Genomic DNA, 26650 nt, shown 5'->3' on the forward strand with positions numbered 1-26650 from the left:
GCAAACTGTCCCTGGTTGTCTTGGCAGAAAAGTGAGTGGGTGATAGCAGGTAAGGGAGAAGAAAGCTGCTGGTTCCTCTGTCTGGTTTCACAGGAGTCAGTGTGGGGTTCATGGGTCAGCCGTGAGATATTTGTGTGTGCAGTATGTGTTAGGCCCCTGAACTCCATGCCTGAACTTCTCTGAGGCCTGGTGTCCTGGGGCTGGTGGCCACGGTGGGTGGGCTGGTGTGGATCAACTCGGCCCTGCCTCCGCTGCTACTCACCCCAGGTCCCTCCCCTTCTCTCCAGCCGGTGCCCATCGATGACAACTTCTGTGGACTGGACATCAACCAGCCGCTTGGAGGCTCAATTCCAGTAGAGGGCCTGACCCTGTACACCACCAGCCGGGACCGCATGACCTCGGTGGCGTCCTACGTTTACAATGGCTACAGCGTGGTGTTTGTGGGCACAAAGAGCGGCAAGCTGAAAAAGGTAAGAGTCCATGAGCCTGGACGCCCCGATGCTGTTCAGCTCCCCGGCTGAGAGCCTCTTCTGGAAGGTTACTGTTGATGGAGATTTAATTAGAGGCAACTCAGTTTTCTTGGGGCAGGAACAGTTAGAGTGGGGAGAGTTGGTAGGGGTTAATTTGTGGCTTATCTTCTAGCTGCTTCCTCTACCCATTGGTCAGTGAGTGTCTTGGTAATGTAAACATATTTCAATATTGACCAAACTCCAAGGAATTAGGAAGGTGCATCTGTCTAAAGGAGACAAAAAAACCAAACACTATCTCCAAATCAAGTAGAACTGATTTTTTCATTATCTATATTATGAATCACCCACATCACAAATCCCTCCCCATAGTCTATAGAGGTGATTGTACTGATCAAAAGTCTTTGTTGAGTCCAGAGCAGCTGCTTGAAGCACATTATGGGTCTCACTTCTCAGCCGATGGTGGTGCCTCTCTGGGATGGTATATGGTGCCTGGATAAGGGGCCGTTCTCCTGTCTTTCCTCTTCCTGCAATCGCAGTCTCTTCCCTGCCCCTCCTCCCTCACCCCCAAGACCTGAGCTGACAGGAGGAAGTAGGCATCTTATCCTGTGCCTGCTCTGAGCACCTCTGCCCATGGGAGGGCACGGGCCGTCTGGGGCTGGAAGCACGGGAAGCCTCCTGCGCGGCGGGCTGAAGCCGGCAGCTTGTACCTGCTTGTCTAGCACTTAAGGTGTAGAGACGGAGCACAGTCTGGTTTATTACATGGGATTACAGCAGCCACGTTCTTTCCAGTCCCTGCTAATCCCTTTTTCCCAAGCTCACCCTCCTGCCACCTTTCCCCAGTCCTGGCACCTGTGGATCAAGGCACAGGCCAGACCTCACCACATCTCACCCTTTGATGTTGACATCAGCCCTGTGGCTCTTTCCTCCTAATCCAGTTAGAGCCTCAGGAGAGATGTTGTTTGGAAATGTAGAAGGAGGGTGGCAGGGAGGGAGCCTGAGGAAGAATTTCCGTGTTCTGCTTGTTCTGAGTTGCTGCCAAAGGAGGTGAGAAAAACTGGTCTGGGTTGATGTGGAGACGCCTTCTTTCTTATAATACCAAAGCCCTTTAACCCTTTCCTCACTCTGTGGAGAGGTGCCTACCTGTACCTGTCCTGTGCCCTCCACTTGGCCTGGGACTGTGGGCCCTGGCTTGGTTTCAGGTACGGGAGAGTGAGGATGAGTGTGGTCCCGGCGTTTGCTTTCCCAGAAGTGGAGAGGGAAGGAGTTGGCCTTCTGAGATTCCACTAAGATTTAAAAGTGGTGTACTCTAGAAAAGAGTCTGAAATAGGATATATATATATATTTAAAACTGAATCACTTTGCTGTACACCTGAAACTGATACAACATTGTAAATCGACTCTACTTCAATTTTTAAAAAGTGGTATATTCTATCAAGACAGGGTTCAACTTGGACCCCTGAGGCTGGCTTCTTTCCTGCAGGGTTATCTATACAGCTGGGTAGATTGTGACTTGCCCAGGGACTTTGGGCCAAGGGGCCTATCGGATTTGAAATCCAACCTGAACTCTCCTTGTCAAGCCATATGCCCTAGGGTATAAACATACCCCGAGAGGAGCTCCTCAAGCTGACTCATCTGCCCATAAATACCACCTGTTTCTCAATTGCACAAAGGTTCTGTAGGGCCAGCAGGAGCCACAACTAAACTGGTGCTCAGCATTTTCTCCTGTCCTTCCTGCACCTTCAGTCACTGTTCTGGATCATTCCTGTGATTCTGTCTCCTTTATTCTCTTGAAAGTTCTGTTAAAGGCAGGGATCATGCCTTGTTCATATTTATTTCCTTCTTTCTGCCTCATCCTTTCACCAAGTGTTCCCACCTGGGATGGGCCTCAAAACTGTCTTGAAAAATAAAACCATTCTCTAAGGAACCTTAGAGACCATCTAGCCCAATACTAGTGTTATTTGGCAGGAAAATTGAGGCCCAGAGAAGAAAAGTGACTCGTCCAAGCTTAGAGATGAGGACAAGTTGCCTCTTGTCCTGACATCCAAGTTGACACCTGTTTTACTTAAAGAAGCAGCCACGGAACCCCGGGGGTGGAGGCTGAGAACAGTCTTCAGGTTCAGGCTTGCTGCGGGGTTCAGCCAGGGGCTAGGGCCTCCATTCTCTTCAGCCCTGGATCTGAGTTAGGGAATTAATGTTTGCCAAATGGATGGACGAGGACTGAATAAAGGAAGAACCACCCAGCCAGGCTCAAAGGGCCCTGGGCTGATCTTCCCATGTCTCTCTGCGTCTTGTGCACACAACACAGTGGGTTGCTTGGGGCATCTTTTCAAGCCACACACTCAAGGTAGCCAGGTTCTCTTAGCCCTGTTGGAACCCCAGCAGACAAGTTGCTAGGGAGGCAAGTCAGAGGGTTCAAGGGCAAGGCTGGGGGCATGGCTGCCCACAGCTGGTTCCAACCTGCAGTTGTCTTCTCCTTCTCACTCTTCACTTCGATATTCTTTAGTTGTTTCTATGAGCTCATAATACCCCTCCTTCTCCTCTGGACGACTCACCCTTCCTTTCCACCCACACGCCTTTGAGGCACCTGATACTAAAGCCGGGCTCCCACTGGCCTCCCATTTACCCAGAGAAACGGCCCATGAGGAATTTATGGAATGTCCCCAGGAAACCCTGCCATGGTCCAGGCCGCATAGCTCTTTCAACACAGGAAGGGGAAAAAAAAAACCAAAAAAACAACTAGCCAAGAGTTTGGAGAGGGGAGGGAAGCAGGGTGCGTCAGGACCACTCACTTCTTCCCTACCTAACCAGGCGTCTGTCAGACTGTGCAGCCTCCATCCATGGCAGCCCATAGGACAGGATGTCCCCGAGTGGGGACGATTAGAGGAAGCAGAGACTCCCTAGAAGTGGCAGGACCACGAGGTGTTGTTCTGTGCTGTGTCACATACTTGCTCATACCTGCCCTCTGCTCGCCAGGCAGAGAACAGTGCAGACGAGGTCACCGCCTTCTGAGCCACAAACATGCAGAGGGAACAGGCAGAATAAGGACGAGACCTTAGAACCAAGAGGTGTAACACTTGCCTAGACTAAGGACCAGTGCATCAGAGGTGATAAGAAGACAGGCCAGGATTCACCACAGGGATGGAACAATTCCAGAGAAATCAGCTGCCACAGTGTGATTAACCTGGAGGGCTTCATGGAGGAGGAAGCTTACTAGGATTTGCTCTGAGACTGAATGAGACAAAGTGATGAGTTGGGGATGGGAGAGAAGGGCCCTCTAGACCTTGGGTGCCACATTGAGAAGATGCAAAGCACGTGCCAGGAAGGTCTAGAGGGCGCGGAGGGGCTTGGAGGACTTGGCGAAGTGGAAGCCAAGGCGTAGAGTACTGTGAGGCTCAAGCCCTAGAGGATCAAGTGAAAAGGATCTTGGGATTTTCGCTGACCTTGTGAGCCAACTGTGTGATCCACTGATAGCAAAGTTAATTAGTCTTCACCACACTAACAGAAGGTCATGAGAAGTGGAGGCTCCACTTCCCACGGGAGATAACATTGTAAGAGGGCTTAAGCCAACCAAAGAGCCAGGTCAACAAGGGCTGCAAGGATGCGGGAGCCATGCTGTATGGAGAATACTTTTAAAAGGATGTTAACCCAAGGGAAGAAGAGGAAAGGAGGAGATGAATCTTCACAGCCTGTGATTTACTGAGCACTTATTATGTGTCAGGTGATATTCTAAGAACTTTATATCTACTAACTAATCTTTATACAACTCGATGGGGTAGGTGCTATTATCACCTCCATTTTACTGATGAGGAAATAGAGGCCAGAAAAGGTAAAGAAATGCGTCCAAGAGCCACATGGCAAGTAAATGGCAGAGCCAGGGTCTGAACCTTGATCGTCTGGTTTCACAATCATGCTTCTCCACTAAGCTGTGCAAGATGAATTAAACTTATTCAGTGTGGCCCCAGAGGGCAGAAGAAGGCCAACAGATAGGAGTTCCTGTAAAATAGTTTTCCGCTTAATAGGAGGAAGAAGCTTCTTGCAGCCAAACTGTCCCATAATGGAAAGAGTTGACTCAAGAGGGAATGAGCTCCCAGTCAGTGGAAATACTGAAGCAGAGACTGGGTGGTCACCGATCAGGGAAGCTGTGGAGAGGCACCTGCACCAAGCACATGACCTTCCCACTTATGCCGCCCCTATTTCTCTGACTCCCTCAGTAGGGGTGGGAGATAAGGGAGGGCAGAGAAGGGGAGCAGAGCGGGGGAGGCCAAGGCACCCTGGGGTGGGCTTTGAAGTCATGGCTGGGTTCACGCTGGCCCTGGGTGTGTAGCAGAAAGCCCCTGAGGGTCAGCGGGGAGGTGCTTGGCCCAGACGGGGCAAGGCAGGACCCAGAGGATGAGGGCAGGCAGGCCTGGGGCAAGAGGCAGGGGAGGGAAAGCAGGGCCTTCTGGGGCTGGGCACGGATGACTGTGCCGACATCCCTCCTGGCCAAGGGCAGGCGGCAGGAGTCCACGTAGGAGATGCCCGGAGCTAATACCAAAGCACACAAGGAAGAGTAGTGGCGACAGGGACTACAGACTCATTTAACACGACTTCCCAGGTTGAAGGGAGAGGTCCAGGAGGCAGGTCATGGGGCGTGGGAAGGGGCCGAGCTGAGAGGGCAGAAGACCCTGGGGCCAGGAAGCAGGACTCTCTAGGGTTTGGGACAGAGTCGCATTGGCTCCTTCCCTCCATCTGCAGCGCCTCAGCCCTGGCTTCCCATTTCTTCAGGCCTCCTCTGGCCCCTCGACCCCAGGGCCTCACAGCAGCAGGAGGTGCTGGCTCTCTGTTCTCTCCCGCAGCCCTGCCACCGGAAGCCTCTCCCGCTGCTCAAGGCCTGGTGACATGTCCCTCACCTTGCCCCTTCCAGCACTGTGAGTAGCGCCCTCCTCAGACCCCCTGCCGCTTTGCTCCAGTAGCATCTGGTGCGGGAGCAGCTGCTGAATAACGTGTCCACTTCTCTTGAGATCCACAGGTCCTGGAGGACAGGGGCCCTCTTTTCCATATATGTCACCCATGCCCACAGCCAGATTCAGTGTCTCTCACACATCAGTTGCTCATGAAATTTATCTCAAATGTACCTCCTCCAGGCCAGAGACCTACGTGCACGCATTGGAAGAGAACCAGACACCAAGAGTGACTCCTGTTGACGTGGCTGGTTTGCAAAGGAAGGAAGTTAGGATGTGGTGGATAGGTCTGCGGGGGAGGGGGAGGGTTGGAGGGTGGCCGTGGGATGAGGAGTCTAGGAAACAAGAGAACTGCTGTGACAGGAAAAGAGCCTGTTTTCTGGTTAACAGTGTTTGGAAGAGGGTGGGGTGCTGCTCTCACCAATGCCGACCAAGCTGGGAGAAGGGAGCCGCGTTTACACTGTTGCCCGCAGATCCCAGGAGAGCGTGGCCAGCTATCTGCCTCACCTGCATCAGAGGCAGTTTTGCCTTCAGCAGAGAGGCAGGTACAGAAGCCCAGGCCACCCCTCCCCTGCCACCCCCACCAGCCCTCTGTTTATCGGACTCCTGGACATTTTTGCAAATCCACAGAGACTTAGCCTTTTCAAGGTCTGGGGAGCACCGGGGCCTCTTTTGCCAACACCTTCTTTCCCATTAGCTAAGGCAGCCACCAAAATGCCTGTGAAATTCTTGAGGAAAATCCTTTCTGCCTTTCCCTATGGGACATACCAACCCAAGGTCTCCAGTGCGCAGCTCACAGGAAATGCTGCCCGATGTCCCTTCCCATTCTTATTCTTCTCTTTGTAAGCTCACAAACGATTTACTGAGCCAGGCCAGGAAAACTGTGAGCTTCTTGCAGTAGCAGCTTAGGCACTGGAAAGAATCCATTGGGAGCACCAAAGGATTAACTCTCCCAGGCCCTGGGGTTATTGCTCAGTTACTTGATAACACTGATTATTTATGAGATATCTTTCCACGGTCCTTTCCATCCTCCACAAATACTTCAGCTAAGTATGGCGATGGTTCCCTGCATCTCCACTCCATTTTACAGATGTGGAAAACTGAGCCACCGGGATGTTAAATTAAATATCTTGCCCAAGGTTACATGGCCAATCCATTGGCAAAATTGACATTGGCATTTATACTTCCTCCCAAAACATGCACGGAAGTTCCTAACCTGCTACTTGGCTCCCTTGTGGGGTGGAGTTGTCTTGGCGGACGGAAAGCCAAGTTGGATGCAAAGCTGAGAAACATACCTTTCTCGCCGTGCCAACACCGCCAAACAATAGCCACTCATTCCTCGGAGTGGAAATGATTCACTCGTCTCTCATTGTGAACCCTGGATTGAGTAAACAGCCAGGGCTGCGGGTCTCATTCTAGGAGACCTAGCGGCTTTCTTGGGACCTGTGGCCGCTGAGCTAATGCTCTGAGTCCCTGACTCATCTCAGCAGCTCCGGGGGCTGGGGTAGTGGGCCGCAGATGCCCTCTCCCCCTGCCCCAGGGCCTGTGCAGAGGAGGTGGGCTGGTGGCTCAGAACTCACCACCACATCCCTAGTAATGACTTTGGCTCCCTGCCCAGGCTCCTGCCGCCAAACTCGCTGTTTGTTTTGTTGTTTTATAGGCCTCTTGGGTCCCAAGAACTGGTCTTCTGGAAGCTGGGAAAGGCAGCATTTGGTTGGCACAGGGAAGGGGGCATATTTACAGAATCCTTCCAAACCCCCTCCCCTGACCACCACATCCCCCTGCTTGACCATGACAGGTGGAGAGAGAGGGTGTGGATTTCTATCCAGAGCCCCAGCTGACCCCAGGGAAGAGCCCCTGGTCTCCCAGAGTCATTCTGAAAGGGAGAAACTAAAGATGCATTTATGTTTTGCACCTTTTGTGCGGCTCCTGTGTGCTTCAATCTTGGATAATCCCTGTGTGAGGAGTCAGGCTGTGTGCTCAGCATGGTGCTTTGCACTCCAAGAGGGAGCCCTTTGGAGCTCAGGGCTTTGTCTCAGGGCAGGTGAAGCACGAGCGTAATGATTCAAGCTCACAGAATCCAGGTGACCCAGATAGGCTCTGTAGAATGTTTAAGAGGCCAAGGTGCTAATGTTTACAGAGCGGTCATCTTTAGGAAAATACAGACCACATAGATGCACATCCTTTTAGGTCATTGAGTCTTGCCTGCTTGTGGATACAGAGCATGGACATATATCTCGAGGTTGGACAGGACCTCCAAAGACCAGCTGGTGCTGTCCTCTTGTCTTCAGGTGGGAACCTATTTGCATAACAAAGAGCATATGACCTTACAGGATGCAGTCCTGACACCAGTCTATTCGCTGTGTGACCTCTGAGCTTCAGTTTCCTCATGTGTAAAATGAAGACAGTTATAATACCTGCCGCATGAGATTGTAATGAGGATTAAATGAAATCATTCATTCTTGAACAAAAATGTATTGAATACCTACTATGCGCCATTTGCTCGGTATACAGTAGTAAACAAAACTGTCAACATCGCCTGCCCTAGTGAAGATTATACCTTAATGTGGGGAGAAAATAATGAGAACGCACAACATACAGTATATTTAGAAGATAATAAGTGCTAATGAAAAAAATAGAGCATAATGAAATAATTTATGTAAAGTGGAGTGCTGAGCTTATATGCATTTAAATATCACTATTATTGTTACTTAACTTGTGAGCCTCAATGTTTTTCTTCTGTGGAGTGGGTAGTAATAAACACTTTGCATAGTTGTTGGAAGGACTAAGTGAAATCATGTATGAAAAGTTCTTACTATGGTGCTTGGCAACAAAAGTGCTTTCCATTATTATTACCAGCATCTTTGAGGCTTCCCCCGAAGCCCACTTCTTCTCTGGCTCCCTGGGGGAGTGGAGCTGTCAGATCAGCCTCTTTTTTAGTGACATGTTTGCAAGGTCAGATGGAGGAAGAGAATCCTGCCCCTTGCCCCCAGCCCTGTGTCATGGGAAAAAAAATACTTAGAAGACTAGACCAGCTGCGCCGAACTAATCTAATCCTGCTGGACACCGGCATCCAGCTGCATTAGTCACCAGTGAGAGCTTTCCGAGTCCCATATCACCAAACAATAGGTACTGACCCCTCCTCAGGGCCGGGCTGGGGGAAGTGGTGGTTTGGCTCTTACGGCTTTGCAGAATTAACTAAAATGGGGCCATTCTCTGCCCTTTGCATGTTCCCAAGCCAACCATGATATCCTAGGGCTACACAACTCCACCTTCAGTGAACTGTGTGATCTTGGGCAGACCTTAGTGTCATCAACTGGTCCACTGACGCTACCTTGCAAGATTGCTATGCATGTCAGACTTGGGGGATATGAAGTACCTAATATAGAGCCCAGTGTGTAGCAGATGCTTAATAAATGGCAGCCATTGCTGCTATTACCATTATTACTGTAAGTGTGACTCTACTAGTGTTATTGCTACCACTCCTATACCATTACCATCCTTTTCTAAGGACCCAGATTCCCTTGGTTTCCATTAGCTCACTAATCCCATAGCATTTTAGGATAAACAGGAAGGATTGAGATATTTCTCTGCTCCGTGGCAGATGGTGATACTGAAATTCACAGAGATTATGGATTATTATGGATTGCTTAGGATCACAGGGTAAATCAAGGGAAGATTGGAATCAGACCTACAAATATTTCAGGTGGAGATGGTGCAGCACACACCTCAGTCACCTGTATAGTCCAACAATGATGAAGCTAAAAGCTTGCAGCTACTTGAACTTCTCTTTCCTTCCTGTTATCATGTGTCCTTCTGTCCAGAGAAGCAGGAGATATATGGAGATGCAAGGTGCTGAAGGTCACCCTGAGGTTCTGTCCTTTAAGTTTCTTCCTGGGATTCTGTCCCTCTCCTGGCCTCAGCCTCCAGAAAGGTTTCTAGGCTTCAAGATAGGGCACAAGTTTAGGAGCTGGTGCCTCTGGGATTGTCCCAATCAGCCATCACTCTCCAAAACCTCATTGGATTTCAAAGGCTACTGACACCAGCTGGGCGTCCCCACCTAACCTGGAAGGGGCAATAGTATCAGCAGCCTTTAGTAGCAAATCAGGAATTCTCACACTTCTGTGTTCAGGGGTGGATGAGAGTGCAGCCAAGGAAGGAGGAGAGGCCATGGAGTCTGGACCCTACAAAGGGGTCAGCCCCACCCCCCAGGGGGAAGATAGACTCCATCACACAAGGTCAGGAATGTTCCCCTGATTTTAATAACTGGAAAGGCCCTCAGAAAACTAGTCCAGCCAACAGACTTTGAGCAGGTGAGATGTTTATTGTTCTATTTTGTGGATAAGACAGCTGAGGCCTAGAAAGGTTAAGTGATCTGCACAAAATCACCCAGGTCCTTAGCAACAGAAGCAAGATAAAATCCAGGTTTTTAGACTTTACTTTTGGGGCCCTTCTCTCTGTGTCATATGGAAGAACGTTCCCTCTGCACAAAACCTCAGGCTGACCTCTGCCTTTCCCTAGCATGCAAGCATTCCCTAAGCAGAACCTAAAATTGGTCTGGGGATCGTTCTCTCCAGGGCAAAAGTCTAGCTGAGCTTCCTATCCCAGGCCTGGCCATGCACCCTTGGTCTGGGGTGCCCAGCATCCCTGAGCCCTCACTGTATGTGACTTGAGGATCTTTCTAGAGCCTGGCCAGCAAGGAGGCCTGCTTACCCACAAAATGCTTGCCTTGGGGCTAAGAAGTTCTGACAAGTCAGAAGAACACTGACTTGGGAACCTCAAGTTTTACATATGAGTCCTTTTTCTAGGCATGCTGCTTTATTTATTTATTTATTTATTTTGCAGGGAGTGGGCCTATTATAACTTAGACACTCACTATGTGCTAAGCCCTGAGCTACGTATTTTTTTAGTTAAGCCTCACAATACTCTTGTAAGGTAAGGATTAATATTACGTCCATTTTCCATATGAGCAAACTGAGGCTCAACAAAGTTAGGTAACTTGCCGAGTCACATTGCTACTAATTGGACAGCTGGGATTGAAATCTAGATCTCTTTGACTCCAGTCCTGGGCTTTGTGAACCACTAACTTTGAGCACTCTATCTTCCTTCTCTAAGATTCTGTTGGTCCCTCTGTAACCCACCACCTGCCCTACAGAGAGCTGCAAAAAGATGCAGGAGAGAAGAGTGGTAGGCCTAACTTTGCACTCTTTCCAGTCAAAATCCCCTGGAAAACCGGGACGTGGCAGCTGTCACCTCGGCACACGCTGCCTTGTGTCACTCCCCTCAGGCCTCCTCCTCCCCTTCCCACCCATCTCAGCCCAGGCCACAATGGATGGGGTGGCAGCCTTTGTGCCACACACAGTCCCCAGCTGACTCCCCTTTATCCAGGCATCATTGTTTGCTGTGAGCTTTCTGAAGGGGAGACAAAGGAGTGTTACTGACAAGGCCAAGAGCTGCCGTGTAAAGCGTGGGGCCTGGGCCCATCACCCGTGCATCCCTTGGAGGCCCCGGGCTTTCCTTCAAAGACACTGTCTGGGATCTTTTGTGTGCCAGTCATACCCATTCAGAGCTGGCCGGGCAAAGGTTTCGGGTGGGGGAGGAGGACACTGAGAAATGGACTCATTCTGATCTGGTAAAATTGGAAGAGACATTTAATGTAATAGTTAACAGCAAACCACTGCTGGGGGGATGGGCCCGAATGCTTGTTCTCTGTTTATGGAGCTTATGCAATTCCATCAATATTGATGCTGATGCCTTTGATTCTGACACTAATCATTGCTATGAATTAAATTTGCAGCCATATAATTAGGATCGCTATTAATAGGGCCCTTAGCTAAGGGCCCTACGATGCGGCGTATCTTTTTCTTGATAGAAAATGGCATCCTTGGAACTCTGCTAATGGGGCGCACCTGGGATTTGCCAAGAATGATGTGAAAATTATACATTCTATATTTGTATTGGGCCTTTACTAAAATATCAGCAAGCAAAGGTGAGGCTGGAGGGAAGGTTGCCCCTTGCCCAGAGCTGTGGGCAGCAATTAGGTATCTCTCCCTCTCTTTGAAATCTTTAGGAAAGGATATTCCAGAGCCAATTTGGTTGCTTATGGTCCAGGGTCAGACAGCTCAGAGTCAGGAAGGTCTTCTTTAAGTCTAACCTTAACCGTAGGCTAAAAGACTAGGTACTCTGGTGATTTCTTTCTCAGACTTTCAGGTGGCTATGAGCCAACTGAGGGAAGAGGAACGTCTTGGTATGCCCCAAGCTTGGTTGGAAGGGGCTGAGCCAAACCCCTACTGATAGGCCCAACTGGCCTCATTTTTAGGTAGATGATTGGGCAAGACCCCCACTCACAACTGATTCCAAGGGTTTCCATCCAGAGAGCGCCGGTTAACCTCACACATAAAAGAGCCCACTGCTACACCTGGTGGGAGAGGATGAGCTCTCTCTCATGAGGAGGTGCTTTCCCAGGCAAATCTGCAGCGTATTTATTTACTGGGGAGCCCAGGCATTTATTATCATCAGGCACCCAGGTCAGCGCTGGAGACTCAATGCCCCACTCACCCTCTGAGTAATCACACGTCATCGTGCACACAAGGGTCCTCTAGTCCTTTTCTAACAATAGCACACGTGGTGACACCCCCCCCCCCTTATCACTGGGAATAATATGCACCACTTGGCATAAGAGATGCACTTGTCCCTGCTCTTTTGACTGTCAGACTGAAAATAATTTTTCCTCCAAATCATCATTTATTGATTTTTTTTCCTTTTGTATTTTTAAGTCATTGTGAGAAGACAGTGGTTTGAGTTCAAGTCCTAACCCTACTATGTATTAAGTTTGTGATCTTAGCTAAGTTATGTAACCTCTTGGAAACTCAGATTTGAGGGCTCTCATCTTTAAAACAGGAATAATAATATCTACTTCATAAGGATTATAATGAGGTTAAAGAAGTATCTCAATTGCTTATCATGGGCCTTCCACACCCAATGAGATTCCTCACTTCCCTTCCTCTTTCTCCTCTCACATACACCCAGATGCAGAGGACGAAAGTCTCTAGCTCTCGGTACCCACGGCGTTCGGAAGACTGCCGCTTTATTTCCCACCTCTTCTCGGGGACAGCACATGGAAAATTAACTCTTCCAAACAAATGGTGAACTGCAACATGAATTCCAAACACCTTCGGTCTTTTTCTCGCACACAGTAAAAGGCTGAGCTGGGCCTCCTCACCCCACCATAGGCACCACAATTTCTGCTGTTTGTCTTTATTCTCAAGTAGCCCAGGGTTCTAGGTGGACTGAATCCATCCTTGAGTTCAGGGCCCAGAGCTCGAGCACCACTCCTAGGCGCTGAGGGCTTCAAGGTACGAAGAAAAGGGCAAGGGCACCGTAGCCTCACCTGGAATGGAGGCCCTTTTTATACAGGATTCCTACTCGCTTCTGCCTTCTGCCCATACCTCCACTGTACATTTACCCTTTCTGTGTATGGGCATACTTCAAGGCAAATGTGTGGATAGATAGCAGTGGGCCAATGGCCAACATTAGCCAGAGAATGTAGAAAGCCCTCGAAAACAGTGTGCTTGGTTCAGTCCTGAAGTACCTGAATTTGCCACTAGTTAACAAACAGCTATTGTACTCTTTATGCCTGAAGTTAAGAGGGGATGGAGATTCGTGTTGGGTTATTTCTGGGGTTGCTGTTTTGGTTCCCACCAAGCAGAGGACATAAATCAGTCCCTTTAACGTTCAAAATTTGCCTGATGTTGGGCAGGTACCTAGTTACTAATACATGCATTCAAGCATACATCCAGCACGGTTACACTCACCCCATTCTGATCTCTTGTCACTTGCAAGATCTTGGATGATGCCAACAAAACCCCCAAGTGGACTGACCCTGTGAGGCAATGTGATGCACCCACAAATGCTTCTGCACCTCCAGTCTTTCCAAGAGTCTAACTGCTCTAGAAGCCATAAAACACTGAGTAGCTTCAGTCTCAAACAGATTGGTGGTCTCGCCGGAGGAATGGCCACAGTCAGAGAAATAGAAGAAAAATTATGCCCAACCTCTCCCCATCAAATCAAAGAAATAAAAAATCTGTCTCCTTGGTGCCTCCCCAATATTTATGTCTGAACCCAGCAGACACCCCTGGGCTGCAGCCAGTCTGTGTATTAGCATTAGTCCATTACGCTTTTTATGATGCATGTCACCCCCACCCCACCTCCTCCCCCGCATGCCACATTTTATGACTGTCCTTTTCATTTCTGGAAAGAGCTTCACAGAATGGCAGGTGCCTGCATTTTCCCACTCTTTGGGGACCTATTTGTAGGCAGCCTGTCCCAGGCCATAAACAACGGGAGATAAACCACAGCCACTGGCAGTAAATGCATCCAAGGCCAAGGAGGCACAAAAAGTAGGGGGGCTTGGGTAAGCTTGGTGGTGTCTGTAGAAGCCCAGTTGCCAGTGGGTCTGGAGTAGGTGCTACCCACAGAAGGAGAATCAAGGGGTTGGTACAGAAGTGGATGCCACCCTCCCAGATTTCTGCAAGAGCTAGAGGGGAATCCTGCCACTGTCCCTCATTCCCACTGAAGCCCCTTGTCCCTGAACTGTGACCAGAGCCAGTAAACTTTCCAGTAAGAAGAGGATGGTTCCCTTTGGCATCGTTTTCTGCTGCTAGCTCATGCGGCTACATAGATTACTCTGTGCCACTCATGTCCCGTTGATGCTTCTAGATCTTGGAGCCACTGCCTGCAAGTGTCTCTGCCTTCTCCCACCCTCTCTCCCTGTGACGCCCCCCCCCCCCACAACCTCTTCCTTCTTCCCTCTCCAACCCTCTTCCCCTCCCTCATGCCCAAGACCAAGTCTTACCAATCAATCACCACTAACTTCTGCCTCATTAGAACTTCAGCCAGGATTCTCGTGGTCATGGCGGTGATATTTATTTCTTTCAGCTTTGAGCTGCATCCACAAGCAAGTCACTTGTGACTCTGCAGGAGCCAGCACCTGGAGCCAGCACCTGGAGCCAGCTTTGCTCCATAAAAGGCACCCCTGGGAGAAGAAAACCAAATTCTGAATGAATAATTAGTCTAGTGGAGATTTCAGATTCTTTCTGCACACCCAAACAGGAACCGCAAGCAAAGAATCGAGCAGAGATGGAAGGAGGTGGGTGGTGGGGAAGGACAGCCAGCAAATCCCTGAATAATTAGTGTGTTGAAGAGTTTTCTTTCTCATCAACCCCATCTTAGTGGCAGGACACGGACAGAGGGTGGAGGTGATGTTCTTCTTCTCTTCCTTCTTTGGTTTTGGACCCCGCACCAAATGGAAGCAAGTAGATGAAAGTGACGTGCATTTAGAATGTCCGTACACATCAGGCTGCTGGAGATAGTAGCTATTATACTGCGTGTCTGTATTTTTGCAGTAAGCTGCTAAATTATTTATTGGGCACTGGGCTTTAATCTCATAAACCTGCCTGTGGGCCTCAGGCACCGGCAGCCTGAGCGCCACATAAAACACATACATCGGGGCCGGCTGCAAGGAGCACTCCAGTGACTCTGGGTAGCGACTGTTCATTTTCACTCAGTCTTTTCCCCCAGATCAGCTCATTAACAGCAGGCAGACTCAATGAAGAACCTTCTCATTTTTCCCTCACGGTGAACTTGGAAGTGGATTTGCATCTCATAGTAGACTAGAGCCCCAACCTGAGCACAAAGGACCAGGGGAGCTGTAGCAAGAGGCTGTTCTAGAGTCTCTTTCCTGGGCTGAGGGATGGGAGCCTTGAAAGAGGGAGCAGATGACTCCAGGACCCCTGGATGTTGCTGGGATTGTCCGGAGCTAAGTGCCCTAAGCTGTGAGCTCCCCCCACTACCCCAGGACTTATCGAGAGATGACCCTGGACAAATCATTTTGTATCTTGGGCCTCAATTTGCTCCTTTTAAGTAAAAGTGATCTCCATTCTCCTCCCTGGTTCCCAGTCCGGAAGAAGACAACTCTCTTGGTATAAATCTCCCAGTCATTCTCTGAATGCCAAGATACTAAGAACCTCCTTAAACTTACTTAATGGTTTGAGGTATGTAAAGAGCTTTCATGTAGATAGCGCCCATTTTGAGCTCATCTAGTTATCCTAACAACCCCATGGGCTGTGATCTTATGGATGAGGAAACTGGCCCAGAGGAGTCAAGAGATTTGCCCAGCATCACCCAGCAATGACACTATGGTCGGACCCTGGATGCCCATCCTTTGTCCATTCTAGATAGAGGAGCTCACGGGCTTTAAGCTAGTGTGGAAACTGAGGCAACAATCATCTCTGACACCCAAGCTACCTAGGGCTGGCCATGTAGGAGCAATGTCAACAGCCATGCCTTTGTCATAGGAATTTGAGTATGAGAAGGCTGTGCTTTCCAAATCCTGGGCCTCTCTCCTCCTTGAGCAAACGAAGCAATGGCAGGACTTGTCTGGGTTTCATCATTCCCTGTGCTGCAGCTGCCAACCTCTTATAATTCTCCCCCGCAAAGTCAGAGGGGCAGGGAGACCCATTGGAGGATGTGGCAGAAGTTGAATGCACAGGACTTTTAACCAGTGTTCCTGGATTCAGGGGGGCTCATGATCTACCCCCAAAAATGTTATGCAAACATTTGTATGTCTATAATTTTTGTGTAGAGGGCCCATTGCTTTCATCAGATTCTCAAAGCAGTCTATGACCCTAAAATGTTGAGTCTGTCTAATGGTTTTTAGACAGTGTGCCTTTGAGCTCTAAGGTGACCACTCCAATCCCCCAGTTTCATCCTCCTTCAATCAAAGCATCTTGCTCTCATCTATTTTATATGTATCAGATTTAAATGACAGAAGATGAAATGTTGGGCCTACCTGACCATCGAGTGGTGTGTACCCCTTGTAACAGGCATGCATACACCATACTCACCACCTACTGTGCACACACACGTACGTACACATGCACGTATTAGACACACGCACGGGTACACATATGCACGCACATACACAAGTACAAGTACACATTCACATGTACACATACACACACACACACACAAACTCCCACTCCCAAACCTGGTGTAAGTGGCAGCAGAACAAGGTGAGACAGAAAGGACCCAGATCAAGACCAAGAGGTGAGTGAGGGCTGAAGCATGGAGACTAGATCAGGCCTAAGGGAGGAGTGGCTCGTTGAAGACCTCACAGGCAGGAGACAGAGTATCAGCCCCGGTCTTGGTTGTAAAGCCAAATCAGACAGCACAGTCTAGGACAGGAGGCCAAATGGGTGGCTCCGAGTGAGTGTCCAGAGAACCAGCCCAGGCCAGAGGCAGGAGTCCTGATAGCTGAGTTCACGGCTCTAACCCAGCCATGAGGTCAGGGGTGGCGGTGCTCACAGGGAGGCTAAGACTTGCTTTTAGAACGTTGACGCATCTCCATGGCCTTCTCACCTCGGGACTTTGCGCGTGTTGTCCTACCCACCTAACACCTTGTCATCTTCAAGGTACTATGGCATCACCTCCTCCAGGAAGGCCCCCCTTTGTGTGCTTCATAGCACCCCATCACATGGCTATCAGAGCAGGGAGCATAGCGGTTAAGAAGAGTCCAGGCCCAAGGTGTCCTGGATTCCACTCCTGACTCTGCCCCTTAGTACCTGGGTGGCATAGTAAGAATCACCTCGCCTCTCTGTGCCTGTTTCCTCATCTGCAAACTAGAAATAATAATAGTTTCTGCCTCACAGGCTTGTTGTGGAGCTACATGTAAATGAGCCAATACAGGTAAAGCACAGAGAGCAGTGTCCAAAATAGGATAAGGGCTCAGTAAATGTTACCTATTATCATTGTAGGTATTGTCATCACCCTTTTTCTTTTCTCTGCCCTCAGTACACTCAGCAGTTTTGGGTTAGGGGCTGCGCTTATCATCTCTGTGTCTGTAGGACCAACTAATGTAGCAGAGATTCAATACATGTTTAAAAAGAAAGAAAGGAGAGGGGGAAAGTGGGGAAGGGGGAGGAGGGAATAACTCCTAGGACAGGAGTCATCTTTCTGCCCCAGTAGTAAGACATCTTCTTGATGGGAGTCAAAAAGGGGCTTGCAGCTGTGTCCTCCAGGTAAGGTAGGACTTCAGAAGTTCCTAGCAATGTCTACGGCTGGCCATGGGCAGAGGATGAGATTCTTCGGAGAGTGCACATGATTCAAGCAATCACATCTCATACACAGAAATTCAAGCCATCAGTTGCTGCAGACAGATCCCTTTGGGACTGCCCTTTCCCAGGGGGAAAAAATTCCTTCAGCTTCACTTAGCTCTCAGCCTCACCCACCTGTCAGTGCTCCATCTGCAAATCCCAGTAGGTACCAGGTCGATGCCAAAAGAGAGCTGTCAGCGGAGACACCAAGGTGGTCCGGGTGGTGCCCTGCCCAGCCCCCTCTGTGATTCCATCAACCTTTCGGAGTCCAGAACTCAGTAGACTGTACACCTCCTGCCACCAAGGGTTTGAAGATGCAGAACTACACCCATGATTACTTAGCGTGTTCATTCATACACTCGCTCATTCAAAAAAATGAATATTACTATCACTGCCTACTATGTGCTTTCAAATATATTACTTGTTGCTAATAACATCATTAATTACATTAAGCCAGTATCTCTCAACTGGGGTGATTCTATGGACATTTGGTGAAATCTGGAGACATTTTTGATTGTTATGTCTGGGGGCAGGAGGTGCTACTGGCATCTAGTGGATAAAGGCCAGGGATGCTGATAAACATCCTATAATGCACAGAACAGCCCCCACAAGAAAGAATGATCCTGCCCCTAATGTCTTAGTGCTGAGGTTGAGAAACTGAGCAAAGCAACAAACATTTATTGGTCATCACATCATTTATTGTGCCAGCCACTGTGCTAAGCACTTTGCTTTATTTAATCCTCCCAACAGCCCTGCAACACAGGGACTAGAACTATGTATCTTTCCAGATGAGAAAACCAAGGCTCAGGGAGGTGAAATTATTTCCCCATTCATTCATGTCATATGTATTTATTGGACAACTCAGTAGGTGGTGGATTTGGAGAGCAAACCCACCCAAAGTCTGCTCATCCACTAAACCCTGCTCCAGAGCAGGAAAGAGAAAACAGGAAATAAGTAAGTGGGGGAGAAGTGTAAGTTTGGGGAGGAAAGCAGAGTTGATAAATGCCACTGGGTATGACAAAGATACTGCTTTTCCTTACCTGCCTCCTCCTGCCCTTCTTCCCCACACCTACTCACATGCTCCCAGACACACACATAAGCAATTGAACAAAATCCTTGAGGCCCCGGTTTGCCTTCAAGTTTATTTTGGTGTGGGCGGTGATTTTAGCTTGAGATTACACCCTCCCTCCTCTCCCCTCAAAATGTGTCTCATCTTATAAACACAGCCAGTTCTTTGGCTGGGAGAAGGGTGGAAATATTTCTTCTGCTCCTGAAGTGTCTTGATAAAGATCTGCTCTCTGCCAGCCTCCAGCTTCTCCTTGTGCTGATTTAGTGCATGCTGTAGGAGGTGTGGTATTTTATGTGTAGCTCCTGACTGGTGGGCTGTTTGAATGGGGCCAGCATGTGCCGTGGGAAGAATGTGGACTTTGGAATCAGATCATCTTGGTTCAAATCTTTACCACCTACTAGGTAGGCGATATAGGGAAAATTAGCCTTACTGAGCTCTGGTTTCTTCATCTGCGAAATGAGAATGATGATACCTACCTTGAAGGGTGCTTTCAAAATTAAATGATATCAGGCATGTTCAGCTTTTCGCCCGGTGCTTGGCAAAGAGTGAGTCCTCGGGAAATGCAAGCCAGTATTCACATCTTCCACCTCCGCCCCAGGTTGGCTTTTCCCAGGGGCTCAGACAGATGGGGAGGTGTAGTCACAGCACCCTCCCACCCTCCTGGCGGGCCTCCCTACCTGCTCTGGGTCTTCTCTGCGGCCCACGTGTATAGGTCAGCCCAGGCCCCCAAATCGACCACAAGACCGCCATCTTGCCCTGCCCCCGCGGTGAGCCGGGCGACTTAGACCACACCCACCACCCCCTACCGGGCACAACACGTGAGTGAGAGTCGTCCGTGTTTCCTATTTACCCCTCAACTCAGCGGAGGCGCAAAGAATGGCACGGAAGAGTAAGCAGTGGTGCCAGCTGACCCTATTTAAAGATGTATTCTGACGTCATTTCAGACCCCGAGGCTAGGAGGGATCCTCAAGGCACCTTGACCTAATGATGGTCCTCACCACCATCCTTTTGTCCTTCTCCTCCAGCTTCTCACTATGGAGGATTTACTAGAATGGGCAGCTACGGAAGGGAAACCCATTCACTGAGCGTCTACCATGCACTAGACCGTTTGCCACCTGAACGTAGCCCACCCTCCCCTCCTGGGCGCACTATACCCAACCCACCTGGAGCAGGAGGGCATGGGCACTGCTCTAAAGACCCTCAGAAGATGACCTTCCTTATCTCTCTGCTGTCTTATCTTTGGTGACCTCCTGAACCTCAGGGTCAGGAAGACCCAACGTTAGGAATTACAGCATGCACTGTACTTTCTCATTTCCCACCTCATTTAGTTCTGCTAGCACCTCGAGAGGTGGATATTCTTATCTCCACGTGGAAGATGGGGTAAACAGGTCCCGATAGATTATTCAGTCAGTGAGCCCTGGAGCCTTGACATAAGTCCTACTTTTGTGGTTCGAAGCTCACAACCCCCAAGATGCCTCAGTTCCCTTGCTGGATTCTTCCTTATATCTTACCTAAAGCAACCATTTAAAAATTGTTCTGGGAACACTGTAGGCTATGGGCCATGGGAGATGTAAAGGACAACACAACCACGGGCCTTTCCTCAGGTACCTACAGTCTATTTGAAGGCATGGGATGTCTTTGCTGGCTTCTCACTTCCCCTGAAGACAGGATACTGTGCGCCCTCTCACAGAGGTTCTGGCGGTGCGGCTCAGGCATGGGGTGGTGTGGAGCTGGAGAAAAGGAGCCTAGATATCAAGTAGCCTGGGCTCCAGACCTGGCTCTATAGCCATTGACCTTGGGGAAGTTACCCTGTTCCCTTATATCTAAAATGGAGACATTGATGATTCTGGTTCCTAGTTCGAAGGACTAAGGAGGAGATTTAATGAAATAATATGTGTGAAAGCATTTGGAAAGCAAATGTTAGGATCAGTGCTCTCATTCTTCCCCCTCCCCATCCCCTACATCTTATTAGCCGCCTCAGACACTCTGAGACATTTCTACTGCTAGTCACCCTTGTAGCCTGACCATATGTCTTGTGACCAGGGCAATTACCGTTGCGTGTTTCAACTGCTACCCCAAAGCCATGCCCTCCTCCCCATTAAAAAACAGAATATGGAATGAGCTAGGCCCTAGAGAGAGAAGCTGATCTCTGCAGATTATAGCCCAGGAATACGTGGCCTGGTAATGTCCTGCGGGTGGAGAACAAAAATGCCAGAAACTTTCACCAGATCTTGGTCACTGTCCCAGCAGGAAGGGGAGCAACCGTTCAGGGGGGACCAAGACCCTGAGGATATCTTTCCACAGCTCTGGCTGTTGTGGTCTCTCCAAGGAAGATTTGTGACTGGAGAGGTTTTCAGGTTTGCCTTCACGAGGTCGGTTGTAGGGAGCTAAGCTTGAGCACAGAGCAGGAAGGAATTTCAAATTTCGAGTGTTCACGAGGAATGCATTCGCTGTGAAGGCTGCTGCCCAATCCCTTCCCCATCCAGCCTCCCACAGTCTCTCTGGCTCATTGCAGAACTGAGATCAGCTAGGTAACAGAAACATCTTTCTCTTGCTGGTCTGTGACACGCCTCTGCCAGGATGGGAGCCATTACCTTTTCCAGATGTGGAATAATTGCAGGGCTCATCACCCCGGGAGGGGGAGGGCGCTGCTGGGATCCCTCTCCAAGGGACTCCAGGTCCTTTTATTTAATCCTCAGGAGAGTCAGTAATTATAAAGAAAGGGGGAGATGCGGAGGAGAGGAGCTAAAGTATTTGCCCAAAGACACCTAAAATTCTTAGGTCCGCAAAACACTGAAATGTGTCTCTTGTCCCTCCCCCTTCCTTCCTACAGGAAGAACTTTGTACAAAATAACATTGCAATTCCCAGAGCAGCCCTCCATTGCTTAGCTACCTCTCCGCAGATGTGGGGCCTCCTTCTCCTTCCCCCATCCCATTTTCTCTATCACTGCCTCCTGCCTCCAAGCTTACCTTCCTGAAAGACATTCTTGACACTGTCATTAAACAGCTGCCAGCAACACCTGCTGGCATTCTCTGGTGCAACGATAACAACCCAACTTTAAAAAGAAAGAATACTAAACAAGAAAGTTTATAGGAGGTGTAGTCGTGGGTTCGTGGGTTTTGCCAGATTACCTTTCCTGCATTTCTCTGTTGATTCTCTTATTCTGTAAATGAAGTTTTTTTTTTTAACATCTTTATTGGAGTATAATTGCTTTACAATGGTGTGTTAGTTTGTGCTTTATAACAAAGTGAATCAGCTATACATATATATATATCCCCATATCCTCTCCCTCTTGCGTCTCCCTCCCACCCTCCCTATCACAGGGGCTACCTCCACCCAGCAAAGCCTTTAACAGTGGAGGGGAAAAAAAAGATGGAAGAGCCAGCTGTTCCCTCCTCCCCCCCACCACTCCCTCCCACCTCCTTCCAGCAAATGCTGATGCAGGGTGATGAAGATAGGGTTCTCAGATTCTTGCCTAATGATAACTCCCTCGAAAGTCATTACCTGGGTGGCTTTTCCTGCTCTGTGCTTCTGCCCTGGAGTTTCTCCTGTTTATCCAAGGAGCCTCATAGGGAGACCCCTCACAGCTTTGCTCACTGCCCCAGTGGTTGTTAAGCCTGGGTAGATGCCTACTCAGTGGCTCCCAGCATCCTGCCCACAGAGGTCTAGCCCACTCGGAAACCACCAGCAACCCATTCTTAACCACAGTGTCCCTAAGTGCCGTGGGATCCTGCTGCCTGGCTCATTTCCTCCTGCTGCCAGCTGCAGCTCAGATACAAAGCCTATTATTTTTTTTTAAGATGATAGGTCAAAAGCAATGGATTTTTATTTTTGCTTTCAGACAGAGGCCAACGAGGAAGAAAATGGCAGCTTCAGAAAACTGAGTTGTATCTTGTGGTTGCCAGGGGTTTGGGGGCTGGTGAGGGCTGGAGGGGTTGAGTTACTGGAATCAGGGTCCAAGAGAGCTTTGCAGAGGTCAACCCGAAGCTGTATTTGTGGGAACAATCAAACTGATGACTCTGGTGGTTTTCTATTGTGTCATGGAAAAGGCTTCTAGGGAATTCTTGCCAAGTCTTTAGAAGAAAAGATATATATAGCTAAAGATGAGTGTATTTATAGAGAGATATATGGATATATTTATGCCAGTCATGCCAGTTAGCTCTGCAGGCAGGAGGAGGTGCCCTGGCAAAAGAGGAGAACACGAGGATCTTCCTACAGCTCTTCTGGACCCTGGGAGAAGGAAACATGAGCATCATGGGAGGTACTGGGATCTTTGGGCTTAATCCCCAGGGACCCACCTCCTAGACCAAGAGAGGCTTCCTAATGGAGGCCAAGCCTCTGAGCCCAGAGTTTTCCTTTGAACTATTCAGGCAGGTCCCTGCCATCTAGAGGACCTCTTGGAAGGAGATCCTTCTGGGCTCTGTGATCCCTGAGTAACCTAATCTTCAGAGCAGAGTGTGAGAGGCAAGGAGGCCATATGGGAAAATGCAGCAGTGCAGGGTGGGGTGGGGGGCTGAGGGCTGATGCCCCAAGGAAGGGATGGAATGCTCTGAATTCATTTGCTTTTCACCTGTGGGAACAAAGCTTAATTGGACTGTCGGCCTTGGAGGGGCCGAGACCCTGATTTTAGAGGCATTGGGAAGCTTGCCTGCTTGGCTGGGACCATCTGCTGGCCCCCTTGGAGCCTGGAGGAACGGCTGAGGCTTACTGAGAAGTTGGGCTAAAGATTCTTTCCAGAATCTCCCTGGAACTACACGATGTATGTATGTGTGGTATGTGTGTGTGTACGTGTGTGTTTGTGCGTGTACATGTGTTTATGTGTGTGTGGTGTGAATATGTGTTTATGAGTGTGTGTGCATATGTGGTGTGTGTGGTTTGTGCATATGTGTGCGTGTGAGCATGCATGCCTGTGTGGTGTGGGAGGGTGTATGTGGTATGTGTGCATGTATGTGTCTGCACATGTGTGGTGGTGGGAGATGTGTGGTGTGTGTGTGTGTGTGTGTGTGTGTGTGTGTGCATGCACTCTTCCTGACCCCTCTCCATCAAGGGACCTCCCAGAGCGGGTGAGGCAGCCAGGGCCGTGAGTGAATTGGGTGGGAGGACTAGCTGGGTGGCCCAGTATCTGCTTCTGCATCTCTCATCCCATCTCCATCATGTCAACAACTTTCAAAATTGACTGAAGCATGACCACTTGCCTCATCCCCAGCCTGTGTCCCCCGTCCCTATCTCTGCCCATACCCGCCCCATTGGAGGCCCGGGGGTATGATGAGTAAGTCAGGCTAATGACACTGCACCCACCTTATCCAGCATTGCCCTCAGTATACCTTCCTCAGATATATTTCTGAAGCAGCGGGTGGGGATGGGAGGCAGGATATTATTGCAAAACCTGTTTGGCTGTAGCTGCCACCTGAATTCCTTCTCCACAGCAGACACCCAGCGCAGCTCCTCTCCAGGCAAATTGAGTAGCTTAGTACTAGCAAAGAGACTCAAGGTCTAAAGAAGGCATACAGGTTGGCGAAAAGAACAAAATAGTTGTGACACTCTTACACTTCCCTTTCCTCCTCCGTGTCTCACCCTACCCAACACCCACCCTCAAGGCCAGTCAGTCTGCATTCCTAAGGAGCAGGACAGCATGTGAACATCTGGAGAAACCACAAATGAAAGTTAGACTCAAGTCAGAGACTTTCTAGAATAGCATTGTCCAAAAGAACTTTCTATGATAAGGGAAATTTTTATATCTCTGTCGTCCAGTACAGTAGCCACTAGCCACAAGTGTCTATTGAGAGATTGAAATGCATTAGTGCACCTGAAAAACTGAATTTCTGGTTTTCCTGAATTTTAATTAATTTCAATTGAAATAGCTCCATGTGGCTAGTGGCTATTCTACCAGATGGCACAGTTTTAGAATATGAAGTAGAAACAACTCAAAAGTCTGGGATACCTTTCAAGCCTAAAAGAGAATCCTCCATCTCTCAGTCCCAATAAAAAGACGGCAGTTTTTTAAGACGCCACAGTGCAGTTTATTTTCCATCAGCCCCAGAGTGAGCCACATTTTCAGCCTAAAGCACTAGATACACTTCTTTCTATGATCTGTTCCCCAGGCAAAAGAAACGGAGGGATGGAATAAGCAGGACGGGCACAGCCCTCCCCCGCCCCCCGCCCCCCCCCCCACCGAGAACCACCCTGGCCCTCCACTGCACCTGGCCCGGCCCCCCATCCACAGCGTGGGACCCTCGGAGGCCGGGGGGCTGGGGGCACCATGCAGAGCGATGCCGCAGCTGCAGACATCTGCTTGCCCTCCATCTCTGCCCCTTCATTTCTTTTCTGTCAGCAGCAGCTCTTGGCCGCTGATGGTCAGCAGAGTCAAAGACGCCCTGCAGACCTGTTTTCCGGCATCCTCTGGTCCCCATCCCCTGCTGAGGAAGGTTAAGAGGGAAAGAGGAAAAAAGGAGACAGGAAGGCAGAGTGTGGGTGAAATGAAATGTTAGTGACATTCAAGAAAGTGACTTCATAGGCCGCTCACTGCCCTCCCTCTGGATTCAGGATGAACCTTGTCTGGTTTATAAGCCATCGGCAACTTCTCTCCTGTCCGAGTCGTCAAATCCTGGTGCCCCCATCCCCTCCCTCCCTCCCACACATACAAGAACACATGTGGCCGGTCCATCTGTGACCTTTATTCTTCTGACCTCACCCCTGGAAGGGGAGGAAGCCCCAGAAGAGCTTTCACTCCCCATCGCAGACTGAATAAATTCCACCATCCTCCCTGCCTTCAACCTTCCCCCTTCCTCCGGGTACACAACAGGAAGAGGGGAAAAGCCCTCTTTCTGGGCCAGGAGGTTGGCAGCCCCAGCTGGATCCCACGTGTGGAGAAAGCCCGGCGGGTGGGAAGCCTTCCTTCTTCTGATCCCAGCCTCTGCTGGCTCTCCCAGCCAGAGAGCTGACCATCCTGTGAAGCTGCTTTCATTCATCGCCCAGCAGTGGATTCTCCTTGGAGAGAGGCAGCCCAGGGTGGGTGGCAACCCAGGAGTCCAAGACGCAGACCCCCGCACAGCTCGGCTCAGCTGGAAGGCAGCTGTGCGAGCCCCTTCCCTTTCTTGCACCTGAAGAGGACAGCAGAAGAGCCCTCGTTTTGCTGCAACCAGCAGAACAATGGCCGATACCCCTCCATTTCTTTCTCTGCAAAATAAGGAGATTGCATGGGAAGGCCTTTCTTGAGCTAACCTTCCATGAATGTCATTTCCCAAAAACTCCACTTCTGTGGGCCAAGCAAGGGGCTTTTAGTAGCTACGGAAGTGCAATAACATTCTCTTGCAGCTCTTTTGGTGGCTCTGATTTCTCAAGGAAGAGAGATAAGCCAGCTCTTCCTCTGAGTCCTTTGTGTCACTCACTGCCTCTCCAGTTCTGTGCTTTGGAGCTGAGCTGAGCGCTGAGCTAGACTGAGCAGGCCTTGGTGGGGGGGTGGGGAGAGAGGACAGATATTAGTAAATTCACTTTTGTTTGTGTAGCAGCTAGAGCAGGGAGGAGATGGAGTGAGGTAATAGAACTTCCTAAATCAGTGCGTTCTCCGGGGAGTGTAGCATTTCCTTTCCTAGCTAAGTTTCCAAATAAGAAAGTTCAAGTTTACATCTTGAAAGTTGTTTTTCAGGACATGATTTAAAAGTACACATTCTCTTCCTATCTATTGATACACTACCACCTCCCATGCCCAGACCCTGTCCCTTCCTGCCCGGGTCCATGGGGGCTGGTCTGCAGATGAGGGTAGCGGGTGGTTCTAGGAGAAGGGGGTCTGGCCAGAGAGCAGGGGTGAAATTCCCCTCCCAGCCTCTCACTGACTTCTGACCTCTGCACCTTTCTTGCTAGTGATCCCTAAATTACTGAGCTGTCTAACCCTCCCCAGAGAGGAGGGAGGCAAACAGGGCTGATGGGAGGTAGAGCAGAGAAAGTATGAGGGGGAGGTCAGGGGTCGTTTCACAGTATGTTTTGGCAAAGGAGGCCTGTGGAGCAACCAGTGGGATCGG

At 49.6% G+C, this 26650-nt stretch overlaps 1 protein-coding gene across 2 annotated transcripts in view; it reads left to right on the forward strand.

Annotated features, from left to right (window-relative positions):
- Positions 1-26650, forward strand: part of PLXNA2 (plexin A2) — a 213164-nt gene that overhangs the window by 31640 nt on the left and 154874 nt on the right. For both annotated transcript variants that reach the window (XM_059939005.1, XM_059939016.1), the window contains one exon: positions 288-470. In XM_059939005.1, coding sequence (XP_059794988.1) covers positions 288-470 — 183 coding nt within the window. The remainder of the gene's footprint in view (positions 1-287; positions 471-26650) is intronic.

Source organism: Balaenoptera ricei, chromosome 1 (genome assembly GCF_028023285.1).
Source record: "Balaenoptera ricei isolate mBalRic1 chromosome 1, mBalRic1.hap2, whole genome shotgun sequence".
Lineage (NCBI taxonomy): Eukaryota > Metazoa > Chordata > Mammalia > Artiodactyla > Balaenopteridae > Balaenoptera > Balaenoptera ricei.